The sequence below is a fragment of the Staurois parvus genome, unplaced genomic scaffold (assembly GCF_062004578.1).
Source record: "Staurois parvus isolate SC_StPar_1 unplaced genomic scaffold, SC_StPar_1.0 ptg002791l, whole genome shotgun sequence".
Taxonomy (NCBI): domain Eukaryota; kingdom Metazoa; phylum Chordata; class Amphibia; order Anura; family Ranidae; genus Staurois; species Staurois parvus.
In genome coordinates, this window is record NW_028320587.1 from 20,685 (window position 1) to 45,265 (window position 24,581).

At 46.8% G+C, this 24,581-nt stretch overlaps 1 protein-coding gene across 1 annotated transcript in view; it reads right to left on the minus strand.

Moving 5' to 3' along the window:
- The window catches only part of SPDYA (speedy/RINGO cell cycle regulator family member A), a 58,002-nt gene that overhangs the window by 11,990 nt on the left and 21,431 nt on the right, over positions 1-24,581 (minus strand). Inside the window, exons 3-4 of the mRNA XM_089666706.1 lie at positions 24,078-24,163; positions 3,108-3,279 (exon numbers count right to left, since the gene is read on the minus strand). Of these exons, the coding sequence (XP_089522832.1) occupies positions 3,108-3,279; positions 24,078-24,163 (258 nt within the window). The remainder of the gene's footprint in view (positions 1-3,107; positions 3,280-24,077; positions 24,164-24,581) is intronic.

A 24,581-nucleotide genomic window follows, 5' to 3' on the forward strand; every position in this document is an offset into this window, starting at 1 on the left:
GCATTTCAACATGCAGTATATATATATTTTGAAATGTATTGAATACGGCCAAAATTGCAGCATTTCAAATATTTGGCAATATATTTCGGAAGAATATTAAAAAAAAATATTTCAAATATATTTTTCTTCCATGTGGGCGTAAGCAGAACATTCCCGGGCGAGCGACGATTGCCAAACCACTAGTGACCGATATTAATGCTCTGAAGAGGACAGAGTGGTGCAACACCCATAAACCGTGGATTATATCAATCGATGGAAGACTGTAATATGGTCCGATGAATCGAGCTTCACACTGTTCCCATCTGCCGGATGCACCGTCCCAAGCTTACCACCAGAACTGTCTTGTGCCAACTGTAAAGCATGGTGGCGGCACAATCATGGTTTGGGCAGGTGTATCTTGGTATTCTGTAGGCTCCATCATCACCTTGAAAGGTAGCGTCACTATGTACAAATTTTGGCTGACCATGTGGCCTCCATGGTGCAGACATTGTTTCCAAAGACAGAGACATATACCAAGACGATAACGCTCCGATTCACACAGCTGGTGTTGTCAGGTTGTGGTTTGGCGGTCATGCAGATGAAGTCTCGCACCTTCCCTGGGCGCAGCAGTCGCCGGACCTCAATACCATAGAGCCATTCTGGTCAATTTTGGAGAATAAGGTTTGGCTCGTTTTCCGCCTCCGGCATCTCTGCGAGAACTGGAACGATTTTTGCATGAAGAGTGGAATCAGATTCTATTATCTGCCATCCAAGTCTTCTATTTGTCATTTCCCAGGAGAACTCCGGCCGTCTTGGACACCAAATTACGCGACACTTTCCATCTTTTACCTGGTGCTTCCATCACTTTGTCCACCCCCTGTACACTACTACAAAAGGTAACGTTGGTACTCTCTGCAGCTTAAAGTAGAGCTATGGCCTCCATTAAAAAAGAAATTGTCTTGCACCCCTAATTATAAGTTCATCTGTACTTTTCTCTTAGCCCCTCTGCAAAGTCCAACAAATACCTGTTGATTCTGCCAGTAAAGTCCACCTAATGTAGCTTGCAATGATGGAGAGACAACAGTGCTGCACTGCTCCTGAATTCACAGCAGAGTCATCACTCTCATGTTGGTCGTGTCTGCTTGCAGTACAGTGGGATGGGAAGGTATATAAAGGGATGGTACTAGCACAGGGGTGGTATATAAAGGGATGGTACTAGCCCAGGGGTGGTATATAGAGGGATGGTACTAGCCCAGGGGTGGTATATAGAGGGATGGTACTAGCACAGGGGTGGTATATAAAGGGATGGTACTAGCACAGGGGTGGTATATAGAGGGATGGTACTAGCACAGGGGTGTATAAAGGGATGGTACTAGCACAGGGGTGGTATATAAAGGGATGGTACTAGCACAGGAGTGGTATAAAAAGGATGGTACTAGCACAGGGGTGGTATATAGAGGGATGGTACTAGCACAGGGGTGGTATATAGAGGGATGGTACTAGCACAGGGGTGGTATATAGAGGGATGGTACTAGCACAGGGGTGGTATATAAAGGGATGGTACTAGCACAGGGGTGGTATATAAAGGGATGGTACTAGCACAGGGGTGGTATATAAAGGGATGGTACTAGCACAGGGGCGGTATATAAAGGGATGGTACTAGCACAGGGGTGGTATATAAAGGGATGGTACTAGCACAGGGGTGTATAAAGGGATGGTACTAGCACAGGGGTGGTATTATAAAGGGATGGTACTAGCCCAGGGGTGGTATATAAAGGGATGGTACTAGCACAGGGGTGGTATATAAAGGGATGGTACTAGCACAGGGGTGGTATATAAAGGATGGTACTAGCACAGGGGCGGTATATAAAGGGATGGTACTAGCACAGGGGTGGTATATAAAGGGATGGTACTAGCCCAGGGGTGGTATATAGAGGGATGGTACTAGCACAGGGGTGGTATATAAAGGGATGGTACTAGCACAGGGGTGGTATATAGAGGGATGGTACTAGCACAGGGGTGGTATATAAAGGATGGTACTAGCACAGGGGCGGTATATAAAGGGATGGTACTAGCACAGGGGTGGTATATAAAGGATGGTACTAGCACAGGGGCGGTATATAAAGGGATGGTACTAGCACAGGGGTGGTATATAAAGGATGGTACTAGCACAGGGGTGGTATATAGAGGGATGGTACTAGCACAGGGGCGGTATATAAAGGGATGGTACTAGCACAGGGATGGTATATAAAGGGATGGTACTAGCACAGGGGCGGTATATAAAGGGATGGTACTAGCACAGGAGTGGTATATAAAGGGATGGTACTAGCACAGGGGCGGTATATAAAGGGATGGTACTAGCACAGGGGCGGTATATAAAGGGATGGTACTAGCCCAGGGGTGGTATATAAAGGGATGGTACTAGCACAGGAGTGGTATATAAAGGGATGGTACTAGCACAGGGGTGGTATATAAAGGGATGGTACTAGCCCAGGGGTGGTATATAGAGGGATGGTACTAGCACAGGGGTGGTATATAGAGGGATGGTACTAGCACAGGGGCGGTATATAAAGGGATGGTACTAGCACAGGGGCGGTATATAAAGGGATGGTACTAGCACAGGGGCGGTATATAAAGGGATGGTACTAGCACAGGGATGGTATATAAAGGGATGGTACTAGCACAGGGGCGGTATATAAAGGGATGGTACTAGCCCAGGGGTGGTATATAGAGGGATGGTACTAGCCCAGGGGTGGTATATAGAGGGATGGTACTAGCACAGGGGTGGTATATAAAGGGATGGTACTAGCACAGGGGTGGTATATAGAGGGATGGTACTAGCACAGGGGTGGTATATAGAGGGATGGTACTAGCCTAAAGTCATTTTAAAAACCCGTAAAAGGGCCTTGTGCTATTGGCTGATATCAGTCCCTGTAGCAGTTGAACTCCATGGAACAGATTCATAAAACCTGGCCTATCAGAGCTCATGCTCAGCCGTTTGTTACTCTGAGAAGACGAATCGCGGCCGAACGCTCTGGGCAGGAGTGGAGTTGATTCTGCCTGTTGTTGGGCCAATGGAGTGAGGAATCCGGCCCAGTCCCTTGAACCGTGTTGTAGAAGTGACTGACCTCATCACAGCAACGCCTGCTGACAGATGCTCTGTGCTGGATGCGTGACCACAGCTCATCCCTCGCTCTTAGGAACCCGGAGAAGAGCCTTTTCCAGTTCTTTCCCAATGCCCAGGGGAAGATTTCGTATTTGGCTTCTTCGTTATCCTCTTCTACCGTGTTCGCCAGATATCTAAAACAACACGGAACAGGCAGAACCTTCATTCTTTCTGGTATCACAGGACTGTGAACACGCTTCACCTTCCATCAGTGCAAGTCAGCGGAGGCTAGACACGTGCTGTTCGATTTGTTCCGAAACCAAATTCGGACAAAATTTTCATTATTCGAAGATTCGGATGTATCCGAATTTCCAAATTGCAAAAATAACTAATGTAAACAAATCCAAAACAATAAAACAAAATTTCGTCCGAAATAACAACTTCGAATCAAATTAGAAAGCGAAATCAAATCGAAACATGTGGCTGATTTCCTTCAAAGACTGTGCGTGTGAGAGTTAGAATAGAGCCGTCTTCCAAAATTCAAATTTGGAAAAGAATAGAATAGAATTAAAAGAATAGACAAATATAGAAAATGAAGGAATAGAAAAGGAAGATATTTAGATAGAATAAAAAAGAAATAACATAGCTGCCTTTTAAAATTGGAATTTTGAAAAGAATAGAATAAAGCAGAATAGAATAGAAAATAAAATAAAAAGAATAAAAAAGAATAGAATAGAAAATTATAGAAAAAAGAGTATAGTAGAATAGAAAATAAAAGAATAAAATAAAACAGACAGAATATAGCTGTCTTCCTAAATTTGAATATCGAAAATAATAAAATACACTGCTCAAAAAAATTAAAGGAACACTTTTTAATCAGAGTATAGCATCAACTCCTGGGATATGGATCTGGCCAGGTAAATCGCAGAGGGGGTTGTTCATCAGTTTCAGCTGCTTTGGTGGTAATGAAATGAACAACAGATGCACTAGATGGGCAACAATGAGACCACCCCCAAAACAGGGATTGTTTTACAGGTGGAGGCCACTGACATTTTTTCCCTCCTCATCTTTTTTGACTGTTTTTCACTCGTTTTGCATTTGGCTCGGGTCAGTGTCACTACTGGTAGCATGAGGCCATACCTGGACCCTACAGAGGTTCACAGGCAGTCCAACTCCTCCAGGATGGCACATCAATACCTGCCATTGCCAGGAGGTTTGCTGTGTCTCCCAGCACAGTCTCAAGAGCATGGAGGAGATTCCAGGAGACAAGAGCATGGAGGAGATTCCAGGAGACAAGAGGATGGAGGAGATTCCAGGAGACAGGAAGTTCCTCTAGGAGGGCTGGACAGGGCCATAGAAGGTCCTTAACCCATCAGCAGGACCGGCATCTGCTCCTTTGTGGAAGGAGGAACAGGATGAGCCCTGCCAGAGCCCTACAAAATGACCTCCAGCAGGCCATTGAACCCCAGAATTGGCAGGTCCACCACTGGCCCCCTGTGCTTTTCACAGATGAGAGCAGGTTCCCCCTGAGCACATGTGACAGACGTGAAAGGGTCTGGAGAAGCCATGGAGAATGTTCTGCTGCCTGTAACATGGCTCAGCATGACTGTTGTGGTGGTGGGTCAGTGATGGTCTGGGGAGGCATCTCCATGGAGGGACACGCAGACCTCTACAGGCTAGACAATGGCACCATGACTTCCATTAAGTATGGAGATGAAATACTTGGACCCACTGTCAGATCCTATGCTGGTGCAGTGGGTCCTGGGTTCCTCCTGGTGCGGTGGGCCCTGGGTTCCTCCTGGTGCTGTGGGTCCTGGGTTCCTCCTGGTGCGGTGGGTTCTGGGTTCCTCCTGTTTCAGGGGGTCCTGGGTTCCTCCTGGTGCGGTGGCTCCTGGGTTCCTCCTGGTGCGGTGGCTCCTGGGTTCCTCCTGGTGCAGTGGGTCCTGGGTTCCTCCTGGTGCAGTGGGTCCTGGGTTCCTCCTGGTGCAGTGGGTCCTGGGTTCCTCCTGGTGCTGTGGGTCCTGGGTTCCTCCTGGTGCAGAGGATCCTGGGTTCCTCCTGGTGCAGGCAATGCCCGGCCTCATGTGGGGGGAGTATGCAGGCAGTTCCTGGAGGATGAAGGAATTGATACCATTGAATGGCCCCCACACTCACCTGACCTAAACCCAATAGCACTCCTCTGGGATGTCATGTTTCAGTCCATCCGACGCCACCAGGTTGCACCTCAGACTGTCCAGGAGCTCAGTGATGGTCCAGATCTGGGAGGAAATCCCCCAGGACACCATCCGTGGTCTCATTAGGACCCTCCCACCGACGTTGTCAGGCATACATACAAGCACGTGGGGGCCACACAGACGACTGAGGACCATTCTGAGTTGCTGCAATGACATTTCAGCACAATGGACTCGCCTGCTGCATCATTTCTTCACTTTGATTTTCGGGGTGTCTGTGAATTCAGTCCTCTGTAGGTCGATCATTTCCATCCAATGATGGGGCGTCCTTACATTCCTCACCCATCCCCCGTCCATGTCAGTATAGAGATCCAGCAGGGGACTCCTCCCCATTGAGGTCTGATGGGTTTTCAGAGTCTTCCTTTAATTTTTTTGAGCCGTGTAGTAGTAGTATGGGTAATAGAAGAAGTAGTAGAGGTAATAGTAGTAGTAGTAGGGGTAATGGTAGTAGTAGGGGTAACAATAGTAGATATAGTAGTAGGGGTAATAGTAGTAGTAGTAGGGGTAATAGTAGTAGTAGGGGTAATAGTAGTAGTAGTAGGGGTAACAATAGTAGATATAGTAGTAGGGGTAATGGTAGTAGTAGGGGTAATAGTAGTAGTAGTAGGGGTAACAATAGTAGATATAGTAGTAGGGGTAATGGTAGTAGTAGGGGTAATAGTAGTAGTAGTAGGGGTAATGGTAGTAGTAGGGGTAACAATAGTAGATATAGTGGTAGGGGTAATAGTAGTAGTAGTAGGGGTAATAGTAGTAGTAGGGGTAACAATAGTAGATATAGTAGTAGGGGTAATGGTAGTAGTAGTAGGGGTAATGGTAGTAGTAGGGGTAACAATAGTAGATATAGTGGTAGGGGTAATAGTAGTAGTAGTAGGGGTAATAGTAGTAGTAGGGGTAACAATAGTAGATATAGTAGTAGGGGTAATGGTAGTAGTAGGGGTAACAACAGTAGATATAGTAGTAGGGGTAATAGTAGTAGTAGTAGGGGTAATGGTAGTAGTAGGGGTAATAGTAGTAGTAGGGGTAATAGTAGTAGTAGGGGTAATGGTAGTAGTAGGGGTAATAGTAGTAGTAGGGGTAATGGTAGTAGTAGGGGTAACAATAGTAGATATAGTAGTAGGGGTAATAGTAGTAGTAGGGGTAATAGTAGTAGTAGGGGTAATGGTAGTAGTAGGGGTAATAGTAGTAGTAGGGGTAATGGTAGTAGTAGGGGTAATGGTAGTAGTAGGGGTAATAGTAGTAGTAGGGGTAATAGTAGTAGTAGGGGTAATAGTAGTAGTAGGGGTAACAATAGTAGATATAGTAGTAGGGGTAATAGTAGTAGTAGGGGTAATAGTAGTAGTAGGGGTAATAGTAGTAGTAGGGGTAATGGTAGTAGTAGGGGTAATAGTAGTAGTAGGGGTAATAGTAGTAGTAGGGGTAACAATAGTAGATATAGTAGTAGGGGTAATAGTAGTAGTAGGGGTAATAGTAGTAGTAGGGGTAATGGTAGTAGTAGGGGTAATAGTAGTAGTAGTAGGGGTAACAATAGTAGATATAGTAGTAGGGGTAATGGTAGTAGATTCTTTTTTTGAGCAGTGTAGAATAAAACATAATATAATTGAACAGAAAAGAATAGAATAGATTAGAATAAAACAGAAAATGTAACCATCTTCCGAAATTCGAACAGAATAGATCCAGCAATTCTTCAAAATGAATTTGGATCGATTTGATATATTAGATTAAATTTTGATTCGAATACTTCAAATCCACAGGAAAAATTTAAATCTGGTCAAAAACGAATAAAACAAAACAAATTTTGATACGAAATGCAATGAAACAAAATTAGTAACTTACATATTGATCTGCAACAACATTAAACACATTTTCTCGTTCTCGTCTAGATGAGGCCAATAACATAAAATCTCTGTAATTAATCTAAAGTAGAATTCCAACCTAAGCCCAACTAGTCCTAAAAGTTTCCCCTCCCCCTCCCCCCTCCTCCGCTGACCAACCTGACAGTAAGCGTATATGCGGCATCTTGGGGGGCGGGGCTTTACGCTGAGAGGCCACACACCAGAATGAAAACACAGCGTGCGCCCTGCCTGCTCCCGACACACTTACCGGTGGCTATTTGCGATTGGGAGCTTTCATGTGCCCGCTGTGACAGCCAATCACCACAGTCACATGATCATAAACCCCACCTCCCGACATTAGAAACCCCTTGAAAGGCCGGGAGGTGCCAGCGTGAAAGGGTTAAAAAAGATGTATATAATTATTTTCAGCCTGCTCTGGTCATGTGACGGGTGGCGTCACCCACAGGCTGGTCATATGATCTCCTGTGTTAGCCAGAGGTAGCTGCAGGGGAGAGGGGAGGATTCTCCGACAATGGCTGGCAAAGCCTGGAGTGGTGACGTCACCCACAGGCTGGTCATGTGATCCCCTGTGAAAGCCAGCGGTAGCTGCAGGGGAGAGGAGTCACAGATTGAGAAAAGTACTGCTGATAACTGGTAAGTGTGAAAGGGGACATCTACACTGCTAATAAGGGCACTGATTATTAGTGCAGCCCCTACAGTGTCCATCAGTACTGCCAATCAGTGTTGCCTATAAGTGCCCTTCAGTGTTGCCTATTAGTGCCCATCATTGCAGCCTCATCAGTGACCATCAGTGTTGCCTATCAGTGCTGCCTCATCAGTGCCCATCAGTGTTGCCTATCAGTGCTGCCTCATCAGTGCCCATCAATAGTGCCTATCAGTTCTGCCTCATCAGTAACCATCAATACTGCCTCATCAGTGCCCATCAATAGTGCCTATCAGTTCTGCCTCATCAGTGCCCATCAATACTGCCTCATCAGTGCCCATCAATAGTGCCTATCAGTGCTGCCTCATCAGTGCCCATCAATAGTGCCTATCAATACTGCCTCATCAGTGCCCATCAGTGTTGCCTATCAGTGCTGCCTCATCAGTGGCCATCAGTGTTGCCTATCAGTGCTGCCTCATCAGTGCCCATCAATAGTGCCTATCAGTTCTGCCTCATCAGTGCCCATCAATACTGCCTCATCAGTGCCCATCAATACTGCCTCATCAGTGCCCATCAATAGTGCCTATCAGTGCTGCCTCATCAGTGCCCATCAATACTGCCTCATCAGTGCCCATCAATACTGCCTCATCAGTGCCCATCAATAGTGCCTATCAGTTCTGCCTCATCAGTGCCCATCAATACTGCCTCATCAGTGCCCATCAACAGTGCCTATCAGTGCTGCCTCATCAGTGCCCATCAATACTGCCTCATCAGTGCCCATCAGTGTTGCCTATCAGTGCTGCCTCATCAGTGGCCATCAGTGTTGCCCATCAATAGTGCCTATCAGTTCTGCCTCATCAGTGCCCATCAATACTGCCTCATCAGTGCCCATCAATAGTGCCTATCAGTGCTGCCTTATCAGTGCCCATCAATACTGCCTTATCAGTGCCCATCAATAGTGCCTATCAGTTCTGCCTCATCAGTGCCCATCAATACTGCCTCATCAGTGCCCATCAATACTGCCTTATCAGTGCCCATCAATAGTGCCTATCAGTGCTGCCTCATCAGTGCCCATCAATAGTGCCCATCAGTGGCTCCTCATCAGCAACTGATGGGCACTATATCTGTTGCAAAATTTTATAATAGAAACTAAGAAAAACTTTTTTTGGTCAAAATTTTTGGTCTTTTTTTGTTTGTTTAGCAAAAAATAACCCCCCCCCCCTCACCCCCGTGGTGATTAACCACTTTCAATCCGCCATATAGCAGATTTACTGCTACAGGGCAGACATTCTATGCACAAACACATATGTAATTGTGATTTTGCACTTCCGCTGTAGGGGGTGCGAATGCTGCCGGAGAGCCTCTTCTTCTGTGATTGGACACAGCATAAGCCGAACAACAGGTGCCGACTATTGGATCAGCACCGGGGCACCCCTTGATCGCTGAGGAGACTGACAGAACACAGCTCTGTCTATATAAACAATGCAGAGCTGTGTTCTGTCAGCAGTAATCTGCTAGATTTTCTCTCCCTGCAAAGCAGGGAATAAAACCCAGCAGATTGTCTAGTAGAAAACATTACTGAGTACACAAAACACACAGCTAGGCACACAGTTAACCCATTGATTGCAGAAGAGACGGACAGAACACAGCTCTGTCTATGTAAGCAATGCAGAGCTATGTTTTGTCAGCAGTGATCTGCTAGATTTTCTTTCCCTGCAAAGCAGGGAATAAAACTCAGCAGATTGTCTAGTAATAACGCATTACTGTGTACACAAAACACATAGCTAGGCACACAGTTAACCCATTCATCCCCCTAGATGTTTAAGCCCTTGCCAGCCAGTATCATTAATACAGTGACAGTGTATATTTGCAGCACTGATCCCTGTATTAGTGTCACTGGTTCCCAAAAAGTGTCAGTTAGTGTCAGATTGTGCTCCGCAAAATCGCAGTCCCGCTATAAGTAGCTCATCGCGCCAGCACTAGTATATAAAAAAAAAAATCCAGTATATATCCCATAGTTTGTAGATGCTATAACTTTTTGCGCAAACAAATCAATATACACATACAGTTGTGTTGAAAATACTAGCAGTCAGACATCACTAACCGGATCAATCTCTGTTTTTGGTGGAAATGATATTTCTACATGGCAAATAATTTCCTAGCAGGTGTAGTAGAGTAATAGAAATCCAACAGACCCAACAGTCATGACATGCATGCTGCTGATTCTGTGTCATTGAATCACTCAATGAAAGGGGCGTGTTCAATATAATAGCCGTGTGGAGTTCTATTAGTGAGGTCATTCATTCTTTGATAAACAGGTGGCAATTATTGCCCTTATTTAAGGAAGGAAGGCAGCAAATGTTGGACATGCTGGTTACAGTGCATTTCTCTCTGAAATTCTGAGGAAAATGGGTCGTTCCAGACATTGTTCAGAAGAACAGCGTACCTTGATTAAAAAGTTGATTGGAGGGGAAAACATATAAAGAAGTGCAGAAAATGATCGGCTGCTCAGCTAAAATGATGGCAAATGCTTTAAAATGGCAACCAAAACCTGAAAGACGCGGAAGAAAGCGAAAAACTACCATTGGAATGGATAGAAGAATAGCCAAAATGGGGCGGACTCAGCCAACAATCAGCTCCAGGAAGATGAAAGAAGGTGTGACGTTCCCTGTGAGGACTCAGCCAACAATCAGCTCCAGGAAGATGAAAGAAGGTGTGACGTTCCCTGTGAGGACTGTTACAATTAGAAGACGTCGATGTGAAGCCAAGCTATCTGCAAGAAGTCCCCGCAAAGTCCCACTGTTGGAAAAAAGACGTGTGCTGAAGAGGTTACAATCTGCCAAAGAGCACATTGACTGGCCTAAAGAGAAATGACGCAACATTTTGTGGACTGATGAAAGTAAGATTGTTCTTTTTGGGTCTAGTGGGCGGAGACAGTTTGTCAGACGACCCCCAAACACTGAATTCAAGCCACAGTACACTGTGAAGACCGTGAAGCATGGTGGTGCAAGCATCATGATATGGGGATGTTTCTCATACTACGGTGTTGGGCCTATTTATCGCATACCAGGGAACATGGATCAGTTTGAATACATCAGAATACTTGAAGAGGTCATGCTGCCTTATGCTGAAGAGGAAATGCCCTTGAAATGGGTGTTCCAACAAGACAACGACCCCAAACACACCAGTAAACCTGCAACATCTTGGTTCCAGACCAACAAGATGGACGCTATGGAGTGGCCAGCCCAATCCCCGGATCTTCATCCAATAGAAAACTTGTGGGGTGACATCAAAAATGCCGTTTCTGAGGCAAAACCAAGAAATAGAGAAGAACTGTGGAATGTGGTCCAATCATCCTGGGCTGGAATACCTGATCACAGGGGCCAGAAGTTGGGGGACTCCATGCAACACAGATGTACAGCAGTTCTCAGAAACAGTGCGACTACAACCAAATATTCATGAAGTCATTCAAAGGAAAGCAAAATCTTCAAACATTTCTCAGTTTATATAGTGAATGTTGGAGTTTGTAAAGAAGAATACAAACACGGCCATTTTTTTGAACCGTCTAATATTCACTTTTCTTCAGTTTTATTTAGAGGAACAACACAAATTTGATGTATTTTTCTTCATGTTGTGATTTGGAATAGAATGTGTCGTGTTCCCAATGCATTTGTGTGGATGGAAATAAAAGGATTAGAAGGATTTGCAGCTTTACTCACTTTTTTCAACACACGGATATTATTGTGAACACAACTGTATTGGGATTTTTTTTTTTCAAAAATATGTAGCATAATACATTTTGACCTAAATTTATAAAGAAATTAGATTTTTCCATCTTTTTTCGTTTATAGCGCAAAAAATGAAGAACCCCGGTGGTGATTAAATACCACTAAAAGAAAGCTCTATGTGTGTGAAAAAAATTATAAAAATGTCATACGGGTGCAGTGTTGCATGACCGCACAATTGTCATTCAAAGTGCTACAACGGTAAAAGCTGAAAATTGGCCTGGGCAGGAAGGGGGTAGAAGTGTCCGGTGGGCAGGAAGGGGGTAGAAGTGCCCGGTAGGCAGGAAGGGGATAAAAGTGCCCTGTAGGCAGGAAGGGGGTAGAAGCGCCCGGTGGGCAGGAAGGGGGTAGAAGTGCCCGGTAGGCAGGAAGGGGGTAGAAGTGTCCGGTAAGCAGGAAGGGAGTAGAAGTGCCCGGTAGGCAGGAAGGGGGTAGAAGTGCCCTGTAGGCAGGAAGGGGGTAGAAGTGCCCGGTAGGCAGGAAGGGGGTAGAAGTGCCGATAGGCAGGAAGGGGGTAGAAGTGCCGTATAGGCAGGAAGGGGGTAGAAGTGCCGTATAGGCAGGAAGGGGGTAGAAGTGCCCTGTAGGCAGGAAGGGGGTAGAAGTGTCCGGTAGGCAGGAAGGGGGTAGAGGTGCCCAGTAGGCAGGAAGGGGGTAGAAGTGCCCGGTAAGCAGGAAGGGAGTAGAAGTGCCCGGTAGGCAGGAAGGGGGTAAAAGTGCCCGGTAGGCAGGAAGGGGGTAAAAGTGCCCGGTAGGCAGGAAGGGGGTAGAAGTGCCCTGTAGGGAAGGGGGTAGAAGTGCCCTGTAGGCAGGAAGGGGGTAGAAGTGCCCGGTAGGCAGGAAGGGGGTAGAAGTGCCCGGTAGGCAGGAAGGGGGTAGAAGTGCCCTGTAGGGAAGGGGGTAGAAGTGCCCTGTAGGCAGGAAGGGAGTAGAAGTGCCCGGTAGGCAGGAAGGGGGTAGAAGTGTCCTGTAGGCAGGAAGGGGGTAGAAGTGTCCTGTAGGCAGGAAGGGGGTAGAAGTGTCCTGTAGGCAGGAAGGGGGTAGAAGTGTCCTGTAGGCAGGAAGGGGGTAGAAGTGCCCTGTAGGCAGGAAGGGGGTAGAAGTGCCCGGTAGGCAGGAAGGGGGTAGAAGTGTCCTGTAGGCAGGAAGGGGGTAGAAGTGCCCTGTAGGCAGGAAGGGAGTAGAAGTGTCCTGTAGGCAGGAAGGGGGTAGAAGTGTCCGGTAGGCAGGAAGGGGGTAGAAGTGCCCGGTAGGCAGGAAGGGGGTAGAAGTGCCCGGTAGGCAGGAAGGGAGTAGAAGTGCCCTGTAGGCAGGAAGGGGGTAGAAGTGTCCTGTAGGCAGGAAGGGGGTAGAAGTGCCCTGTAGGCAGGAAGGGAGTAGAAGTGTCCTGTAGGCAGGAAGGGGGTAGAAGTGCCCGGTAGGCAGGAAGGGAGTAGAAGTGCCCGGTAGGCAGGAAGGGGGTAGAAGTGCCCGGTAGGCAGGAAGGGGGTAGAAGTGCCCTGTAGGCAGGAAGGGAGTAGAAGTGCCCGGTAGGCAGGAAGGGGGTAGAAGTGCCCTGTAGGCAGGAAGGGGGTAGAAGTGCCCTGTAGGCGATGGAGTTAACCACTTCCTGCCTGCAGGACGTCACATGACAAGCCTACAATTTCCCCCAATACTCTTGTATTTTAGGACACTCCCACATGTGATACATTGTGCCTCTACCTCCACATCCACATAAAGGTGAATTATCTCCACTCAATCCATGTGCCACTCGCTGTGATACACCATCTTGCCAAACACTTATAATTCATTTCTACCTCCTGCATATTTATATTTCTGTGGTTTATTCTGTACATTTTCCTGTTTTTCCGCATCTATTGTAACTCCTATTTCTCTTTCCCATTTTTCTATACATGGAGGACTTATATGTGCATTTATTTCAGTGAGAATGTGATATATTTTAGAGGTTCCGTGTTTCCCATCTCCCCGTGTACCTAATAAGTGCTCAAAAGGATTCCAATCCCCTCCTATTCTTAAAGGCTTTGGAAGATTTCCTATAAAGTGTTTCAATTGAAAATAACGCCACTCATCCATTCTCGTAAAAACGTCTTTTTTTTCCAGTTCCTTAAGTGATCCTATTTCCTCCCCCGCCATTATATCCCTTAATTGTGCACCTTCCTTCTCAATCCACTTCCCTGTGATACCTTCTTTACCCGGGGGGGGGGGGGGGGGGGGAACTCTGTGGACTTTAAGGGCATTAACAGTTTTGTGTTCCCAACAGAATTATGTTCCCATCCCATCTGTTTGTGTAAAACATCCCAAACTCTTAAAACATTAAATTTGAACAAACTTGTACTGTCTGCTAATCCTCTGTATTGTGGAGGTAACCATACAATTCCACTTACCGTATTTTCCGGCGTATAAGACGACCCCTCTTCCAATGCACACCAGTGGGAGGAATAGTGCCCCATCATTGGTGTCAGTGGGAGGAATAGTGCCCCATCATTGGTGTCAGTGGGAGGAATAGTGCTCATCATTGGTGTCAGTGGGAGGAATAGTGCCCCATCATTGGTATCAGTGGGAGGAACAGTGCCCCATCATTGGTGTCAGTGGGAGGAATAGTGCCCTATCATTGGTGTCAGTGGGAGGAATAGTGCCCCATCATTGGTGTCAGTGGGAGGAATAGTGCCCCATCATTGGTATCAGTGGGAGGAATAGTGCCCCATCATTGGTGTCAGTGGGAGGAATAGTGCCCCATCATTGGTGTCAGTGGGAGGAATAGTGCCCCATCATTGGTGTCAGTGGGAAGAATAGTGCCCATCATAGGTGTCAGTGGGAGGAATAGTGCCCCATCATTAGTGTCAGTGGGAGGAATAGTGCCCCATCATTGGTATCAGTGGGAGGAATAGTGCCCCATCATTGGTGTCAGTGGGAGGAATAGTGCCCCATCATTGGTGTCAGTGGGAGGAATAGTGCTCCATCATTGGTGTTAGTGGGAGGAAAAGTGCCCCATCATTGGTGTTAGTGGGAGGAAAAGTGCCCCATCATTGGTGTCAGTGGGAGGAATAGTGCCCCATCATTGGTGTCAGTGGGAGGAATAGTGCCCCATCATTGGTGTTAGTGGGAGGAAAAGTGCCCCATCATTGGTGTCAGTGGGAGGAATAGTGCCCCATCATTGGTGTCAGTGGGAGGAATAGTGCCCCATCATTGGTGTCAGTGGGAGGAATAGTGTCACATCATTGGTGTCAGTGGGAGGAATAGTGCCCCATCATTGGTGTCAGTGGGAGGAATAGTGCCCCATCATTGGTGTCAGTGGGAGGAATAGTGCCCCATCATTGGTGTCAGAGCGACGAATCGTGCCCCATCATTGGTGTCAGTGGGAGGAATAGTGCCCCATCATTAGTATCAGTGAGGGGAATAGTGCCCCATCTTTGGTGTCAGTGGGAGGAATCGTGCCCCATCATTAGTATCAGTGAGGGGAATAGTGCCCCATCTTTGGTGTCAGTGGGAGGAATAGTGCCCCATCATTGGTGTCAGTGGGAGGAATAGTGTCCCATCATTGGTGTTAGTGGGAGGAAAAGTGCCCCATCATTGGTGTCAGTGGGAGGAATAGTGCCCCATCATTGGTGTCAGTGGGAGGAATAGTGTCCCATCATTGGTGTTAGTGGGAGGAAAAGTGCCCCATCATTGGTGTCAGTGGGAGGAATAGTGCCCCATCATTGGTGTCAGTGGGAGGAATAGTGCCCCATCATTGGTGTCAGTGGGAGGAGTAGTGCCCCATCATTGGTATCAGTGGCAGGAATAGTGCCCCATCAATAGTATCAGTGGGAGGAATAGTACCCCATCATTGGTGTCAGTGGGAGGAATAGGGCCCCATCATTGGTGTCAGTGGGAGGAATAGTGCCCCATCATTGGTGTCAGTGGGAGGAATAGTGCCCCATCATTGGTGTCAGTGGGAGGAATAGTGTCCCATCATTGGTGTCAGTGGGAGGAATAGTGCCCCATCATTGGTGTCAGTGGGAGGAATAGTGCCTCATCATTGGTGTCAGAGCGACGAATCGTGCCCCATCATTGGTGTCAGTGGGAGGAATAGTGCCCCATCATTGGTGTCAGTGGGGGAATAGTGCCCCATCATTGGTGTCAGTGGGAGGAATAGTGTCCCATCATTGGTGTCAGTGGGAGGAATAGTGCCCCATCATTGGTGTCAGTGGGAGGAATAGTGTCCCATCATTGGTATCAGTGGGAGGAATAGTGCCCCATCATTGGTGTCAGTGGCAGGAATAGTGTCCCATCATTGGTGTCAGTGGGAGGAATAGTGCCCCATCTTTGTTGTCAGTGGGAGGAATAGTGCCCCATCATTGGTGTCAGTGGCAGGAATAGTGTCCCATCATTGGTGTCAGTGGGAGGAATAGTGCCCCATCTTTGTTGTCAGTGGGAGGAATAGTGCCCCATCATTGGTGTCAGTGGGAGGAATAGTGCCCCATCATTGGTGTCAGTGGGAGGAATAGTGCCCCATCATTGGTGTCAGTGGGAGGAATAGTGCCCCATCATTGGTGTCAGTGGGAGGAATAGTGCCCCATCCTTGGTGTCAGTGGGAGGAATAGTGCCCCATCATTGGTATCAGTGGGAGGAATAGTGCCCCATCATTGGTGTCAGTGGGAAGAATAGTGCCCCATCATTGGTGTCAGTGGGAGGAATAGTGCCCCATCCTTGGTGTCAGTGGGAGGAATACTGCCCCATCATTGGTGTCAGTGGGAGAAATAGTGCCCCATCATTGGTGTCAGTGGGAGGAATACTGCCCCATCCTTGGTATCAGTGGGAGGAATAGTGCCCCATCATTGGTGTCAGTGGGAGGAATAGTGCCCCATCATTGGTGTCAGTGGGAGGAATAGTGCCCCATCATTGGTGTTAGTGGGAGGAATAGTGTCCTATCATTGGTGTCAGTGGGAGGAATAGTGCCCCATCATTGGTGTCAGTGGGAGGAATAGTATCCCATCATTGGTGTCAGTGGGGGGTGGAGGAATAGTGCCCCATCATTGGCGTCAGTGGGGGGGGGAGGAATAGTGCCCCATCATTGGTGTCAGTGGGGGGGGGAGGAATAGTGCCCCATCGTTGGTGTCAGCGGGGGGGAGGAAAAGTGCCCCATCGTTGGTGTCAGTGGGAGGAATAATGCCCCATCATTGGTATCAGTGACACCAATGATGGGGCACTATTCCTCCCACTGACACCAATTACACTTGCTGACCCCTGCATATGTGGTTGCAGTAGCACCTCTGTATGGCACACTTACCGGCCGCTCCTTCACTCGATTTTCGCGGGGCCGCTCGGCTCCGCGTCCTCGCCGGTGATTGGCCGCCTGTGTGCCTGGCGGCCAATCACCGGTGAGGAGGCGGAGCCGAGCAGCCGCGCGAACATCCAGTAGCCGAACCGAATGAAGGAGCAGCCCCTGCCCGCCCCTGTACTTAGTGTCCCTATACCGGCGTATAAGACGACCCCCGACTTTTGAGAAGATTTTCAAGGGGTAAAAAGTCGTCTTATACGCCGGAAAATACGGTAATTTAGTATTACTTAGTATATTTTCTATTTTGACCCAGCTTTTCCCCTCTGCATTATATGTCCAGTCAAACATTCTCGCCATTATTACCGCGTTATAATATCTTTTTAAATCTGGGACTCCCAATCCTCCTTTCTCTTTATTTCTACATAGAATTTCCTGGCTTATTCTCGTTTTTTTATTCCTCCAGATAAATCTTACGATTTTTTTCAATTGATCTAAACTATACTTCTGGTAGTTTAATTGGCATCATTTGAAATTTACATAATATTTTTAGAACAATCATCCATGGCGGGGTTCCCCCTCCTAATTTCCTTAGTTCATCCCTGATCTCGTTTAACAATGGGATATAATTCAATTTATACAAGTTCTTGGAGGATACAGTTCATTTTATTCCTAGATATTTCAATTCTTTTTCTCTCCAAACAAAGGGAAATTCCTCCTGTAACCTATTTTTCTCTCTATTTGGAAGATTTATGTTTAAAATGTCTGTTTTTGTTGGGTTAATTTTTAAATTTGACATCTCCCCATATTCTTTCAGTGATTTCACTAAATTTGGCAATGTTATTGTTATGATCCGCCAGGTGGTGTCTCAGGCTGCCAACTGACAGACCTACTCAGAGCGCGGGGTCTAAGCCCGGGCTGTGCTTTCACCAGAGCCCCTGATGGTGGGGATGGACTTGAAACAGTCCCGGGCCAGGTCACGACCTCCGAGCAGGCCCACCAGTGGCTGAGGAGACCTTTGGGGACAGGTACCGGGAGAGCCAGATATGAAGAGGATGGCGGCCCCAGCAGGGTAGTAACGGATCGTGGGCCCGTAAGGGTAAGCGGGGTACAGAATCAGTAGGCGAAGAGTAGTCGGGTCACACGCAGGGTCAGCAGGGAAGTCAATCCGTAGAACGGTCAGGGCAATCCGGGTCAAACGCAGGAGCAGGCAGAGTAGTCAGGACAATCCGGGTCAAACGCAGGAGCAGGCAGAGTAGTCAGGACAATCCGGGTCAATCACAGGGGCAGGCAGCGTAGGCAGGGTCAATCAGGGTCACTAGATAGGTGCAGGAACTCGGGATCACAGGAAGGCCTTGCGGCAATCTGTGACAGTGCAGGGCATCTTTAAATAGTGCGCCCTGCACTGTCATTGGCCGGCTAGGACGCGCCCCCGGCTGTCATTGGGCGCCCCCGGCACCTACTGCGCATGCGCGGCGTCCTGTCAGCCGCGGCTCGCCGGGACCTAGTGCCTGTGTCCCGGCGCGATCTGCCGCCAATGCGCATGCGCGGGGGACAGAGCCACGATCGAGGAGCACAGAGCCACGATCCCTGACAGTTATCCTTGCATTTCCCACATAGAACAGCATGTCATCTGCATAAGCTGCCACCTTATGCTCCGTATCTCCTATCCAAATTCCTTTTATATCTATATTATTCCTTATTGTAGCCAAAAGAGATTCCCATGATAAAACATATAGCAATGGAGACAAAGGGCATCCCTGTCTAGTTCCGTTCTGCATCCCAAAATACTCTGACAATTCCCCATTAACCATGATTGCTGCAGAGTGTTTACTATATAATTTCCTTATCCACTATCTCATTTTAGGTCCCATCCCCAATACTTCCAATGTATCCAACATACTGTATAACCCCAATCTACTCTATCAAATGCCTTTTCAGCATCAATAGAGAGTACCACCGCAGTGATTTTATCTTTCCTACTTTTTTGTATGAGAAACAGAGATCTCCGTTATCTCTACCCTCTCTCCCTGGGACAAAGCCTACTTGGTCTATGTGTATCCATTCCGATATTAGGTCTTTCAACCTGTCTGCCAGAACTTTGCGTGCACAATTTTAAAGCGTGACATGTTAGGTATCTATTTACTCGGCGTAACATTATATTTTAACAAAAAATGAGGTATGATATAGTGTATGTGTGCAATAAGATTAATTTAAAGCGGAGCTCCACCCAAAAGGGGAAGTTCCGCTTTAAGCCTTTCCCATTAAGTATTGGCACCTCTGGGGAGTGGGGGGGGGGTACCCAAATGTGATAGGCACCCACTCCCGCTTCCGGAAGTTGTCCCCCCCCCCCCCTGTAGTCTTCTGAGACAGGTCCCAGAAGACTACGGGGCCATTCACAAAGCGCAGCGCTTTTGCACATGCGCAGTGGGCACCCGGCTGTGAAGCCGCAAGCTGTCACAGCCAGGTGCACACACTGAAGATGCTGGCGCCAGTGAGAGAAGACGGCCAGTGAAACCAGCCGTGGTGAGGACTCATGGGACAGGTGAGTGGCTGTATTTTAAAAGTCAGTAGCTATCGTTTTTGTAGCTGTTGACTTTTATTTATATATATATATATATTTTTTTTAGGTGAAACTCCGCCGTAAGTGAATTTTTTCCCCAAAATACTGCATCTGAAAAAAACACTGCAAAAATACCATATGACATAAAAAATTGCAACACCCACCATTTTATTCTCTGGAGCTTCTGCTAAAAAAAAAAAAAAAAAATTATATATATATATATATATATATATATATATATATACAGTGGGGATGGAAAGTTTGGGCACCCCAGCTAAAAATTTGTATTATTGTGCATAAAGAAGCCAAGGAAAGATGGAAAAATCTCCAAAAGGCATCAAATTACAGATTAGACATTCTTAAAATATGTCAACAAAAGTTAGATTTTATTTCCATCATTTACACTTTCAAAATAACAGAAAACAAAAACAAGGCGTCTGCAAAAGTTTGGGCACCCTGCAGAGGTAATATCTTGTACTGCCCCCTTTGCCAAGCTGAGACCTGCCAGTGTCATGGATTGTTCTCAATCATCGTCTGGGAAGACCAGGTGATGTCAATCTCAAAGGTTTTAAATGCCCCGACTCATCTGACCTTGCCCCAACAATCAGCACCATGGGTTCTTCTAAGCAGTTGTCTAGAAAACTGAAACTGAAAATAGTTGACGCTCACAAAGCTGGAGAAGGCTATAGGAAGATAGCAAAGCGTTTTCAGATGTCAATATCCTCTGTTCGGAATGTGATTAAGTCATGGCAGTCATCAGGAACAGTGGAAGTTAAAGCAAGATCTGGAAGACCAAGAAAAATATCAGACAGAACAGCTCGCAGGATTGTGAGAAAAACAATTCAAAACCCACGTTTGACTGCACGATCCCTCCAGAAAGATCTGGCAGACACTGGAGTTGTGGTACACTATTCCACTATAAAGAGATACTTGTACAAATATGGTCTTCATGGAAGAGTCATCAGAAGAAAACCTCTTCTACGTCCTCACCACAAAAATCATCGTTTGAACTTTGCAAATGAACATATAGACAAGCCTGATGCATTTTGGAGACAAGTTCTGTGGACTGATGAGGTTAAAATTGAACTTTTTGGCCGGAATGAGCAAAGGTACGTTTGGAGAAGAAGGGGCACAGAATTTAATGAAAAGAACCTCTGTCCAACTGTGAAGCATGGGGTTGGATCAATCATGCTTTGGGGTTGTGTTGCAGCCAGTGGCACAGGGAACATCTCACGAGTAGAAGGAAAAATGGATTCAATAAAATTTCAGCAAATTTTGGATGGTAACTTGATGCCATCTGTGAAAAAGCTGAAGTTAAAGAGAGGATGGCTTCTACAAATGGATAATGATCCTAAACACACCTCGAAATCCACGGGGGATTACATCAAGAGGCGTAAACTGAAGGTTTTGCCATGGCCTTCACAATCTCCTGACCTCAACATCATTGAAAATCTATGGATAGACCTTAAAAGAGCCGTGCGTGACAGACAGCCCAGAAATCTCAAAGAACTGGAAGACTTTTGTAAGGAAGAATGGGCAAAGATACCTCAAACAAGAATTGGAAGACTCTTGGCTGGCTACAAAAAGCGTTTACAAGCTGTGATACTTGCCAAAGGGGGCAGTACAAGATATTAACTCTGCAGGGGGCCCAAACTTTTGCAGACGCCATTTTTTTGTTTTCTGTTATTTTGAAAGTGTAAATGATGGAAATAAAATCTAACTTTTGTTGACATATTATAAGAATGTCTAATCTGTAATTTGATGCCTTTTGGAGATTTTTCCATCTTTCCTTGGCTTCTTTATGCACATTAATACAAATTTTTAGCTGGGGTGCCCAAACTTTCCATCCCCACTGTATATATATATATATATATATATATATATATATATATATATATATATATATGATGTTTTGGTGGGTTCTAAGTCATTTTCTATTAAAAAAAAAATACTGATTCTGACATTTTAGTAGAGAAATGTCAGAATTGGCCGGTGGAGAACTGATTAAGCTGCCTGCCTGCAAACATGTGAGGTATTTAATTAGAGGGAGATAACAAGAAAACCTGAACCTGCACAAACCGGCTTCTTTATCAGCGGAGGTTGGATCAGATTGTAAAGTTGAAAACCAGCATTGAACACGTATAAAAAATATCCAATAGCACGGACCGACATCTGTTGGACCCATGACATGCATGACCCTACGTCTGCTACCGAGGTCGATCTTTCACAGGTTCCCAAGGTGTTCCCCCATACCCTTCCTGTCTTTTACCCCTCTGTTATCTGTTCTTGTAAGTCCTCACGCACACGGGATGTTTTTACAGCGGCTGTTTTTGGCTTTTGACGTTTTTTTTCTACAGCCAGCTACAGCATGTTATCCTAGGTGTCCATACACACATAGACTGGAATCAACGTTTTCAGGCAGGGACGTTTTTTTGGCTGTAAAGAAACCCCAGGACTAGTGGGCTTTTTAGCTGTATAAATGCTCCGAAGCTGAAAAACGTGGTAAACCACTGCAAACCGGCGTTTTTGGACTTTTTTTGACCCCCCAAAAAAATGTTTTTGGGTGAAAAAATGCTAAAAACTGCAAATGCGGAAAACGCCACTGATCACGGCAAAATACCGCTAAACGCTAAAAAAAAAGCTGAAAAACTCACATTTTTAACGTAACTTTACACAGCTTATGCAAGTGTACAATCCAAACACACGCGTTCCTGCGTTAAAAATGGTCCAAAAGTTTTAATAAACGATCACATAGTTAGAAGCAAAGCAACGTTTCGGAGTCTCGCAGCACCCCTTCATCAGGCATGTGACTTCAAAGTCTCGCAGGACCCCTTCATCAGGCGTGTGACGTCACAGTCTCGCAGGACCCCTTCATCAGGCGTGTGACGTCACAGTCTCGCAGGACCCCTTCATCAGGCGTGTGACGTCAGTCTCGCAGGACACCTTTATCGGGCATGTGACTTCACAGTCTCGCAGGACCCCTTCATCAGGCATGTGACTTCAAAGTCTCGCAGGACCCCTTCATCAGGCGTGTGACGTCACAGTCTCGCAGGACCCCTTCATCAGGCGTGTGACGTCAGTCTCGCAGGACACCTTTATCGGGCATGTGACTTCACAGTCTCGCAGGACCCCTTCATCAGGCATGTGACTTCAAAGTCTCGCAGGACCCCTTCATCAGGCGTGACGTCACAGTCTCGCAGGACCCCTTCATCAGGCGTGTGACGTCAGTCTCGCAGGACACCTTTATCGGGTATGTGACTTCACAGTCTTGCACGACCCCTTCATCAGGCATGTGACTTCAAAGTCTCGCAGGACCCCTTCATCAGGCGTGTGACGTCACAGTCTCGCAGGACCCCTTCATCAGGCGTGTGACTTCACAGTCTCGCAGGACCCCTTCATCGGGCATGTGACTTCACAGTCTCGCAGGACCCCTTCATCAGGCATGTGACTTCAAAGTCTCGCAGGACCCCTTCATCGGCGTGTGACGTCACAGTCTCGCAGGACCCCTTCATCAGGCATGTGAAGTCACAGTCTCGCAGGACCCCTTCATCAGGCATGTGACGTCACAGTCTCGGAGGACCCCTTCATCAGGCGTGTGACGTCACAGTCTCGCAGGACCAATTCATCAGGCATGTGACATCACAGTCTCGCAGGACCCCTTCATCGGGCATGTGACGTCGCAGTCTCCCAGGACCCCTTCATGTGACATCAAATGCCTGATGAAGGGGTCCTGTGAGACTCCGAAACATTGCCTTGCTGTAACTATGTTGTGACGGGAGTCACTTTGGGTGGGGGCCCATGGAACTCAGCTCCCCATATCCCTCTTATGTGTAAGTCACCCTGTGCCTGTTAGGGGTACAGGGCGATCTGTCCTAATATTGGGGTGGGGGTTGTTGATTGTTGAATGCCATGTGGTTGCATCCCATTGTTCTATTGTGTGTCTTACTTGGGAGCAAACTATTGTGGGAAGTATGTGTTTGTGTATTAGCTTAGCGTGGGGGGTGTCTCCAGCAGCCCTCCCTCCTGATGGGACTGTCTGCTGGTGTGTCTCTTGTTACTAAGTGTAGATTGCCCCGCCCTGTGTCATTATGCAGGGGGGGGGAGGGGGTTGTTCCCCTGAGTGTATATATCTTGTCTCTGTGTTAAAATAAAGTAGTCTACCTCCTGGTTTACTTCAAGACTGGTGCCGTCTATTCTTGTATGGTCAGCGGTGGTGTCTGTGGTCGGTGATCGGACGGGGAAGCGGTATTCTAAGGGAAGTACCCAAGTGCAGTCTGGGGTCGGTTCCGTCACATATGTGATCGTTCATTAAAACTTTTGGACCCGTACTGGTGATCCTCGGTGTGCTGGTGACATTCTCGTTCACACAGCCAATGTTACCAGCGTGATCGTCCCGTGTGCGTGAGGACCTACCTGCTGAAGACCTTCTGGAAGATACAACACTGCTCAATCAACTCCCTATAGCCATCTCTTAGCTGATTTGCTATGATGTCATCTTTATATAATGAGCCGCGCTCACATTTCCAGTTTATGTCAAATTTGATATTTTAATAACTTAATTACATTGCCTTTATTGTAAAAAAAAAAAAAAAAAAATCAATCATTGAACAAACCCCTCCCCCCCGCCCACATCTATGACATGAATGTAACCGGTACTTACAAAGCTATAAAGAAATTATCTCTAGTATACTCATCTATACTGAATCCGGCTCTCTTAAAATAAACAAATGTCATTGCCAAGAGGTACTGCACACAAATAGAGAAAACACGCAGCCGTTAGTATATCATCTGAAAAATAAAAATACATGAAAGACACTTCAACAGCTCTCTGTCCTTTTCTCTGGCAAACGCTTCCATCACAACCGCCAATTTATAATGACAGTCATTTGCGCCTCCTAATCTAGTCATAGTGCTGCTATAGAGGATAGCGAAGGATACATAGTACAGTATATAGATATGACACAATGTAGACTGGAACCAAACCGCCATCGTGTGTGCGCATCCATTTACCCCATCCCCCCACCCCCATAGGGCAACATAGCGGCTGAATGGTTAGCACTTCCGCCTGGCAGTACTCGGGTCATTGGTTCAAATCCCAACCACGGCACCACCTGCCTGGAGTTTGCATGCTCTCCCTGTGCCTGCGTGGGTTTCCTCCAGGTAC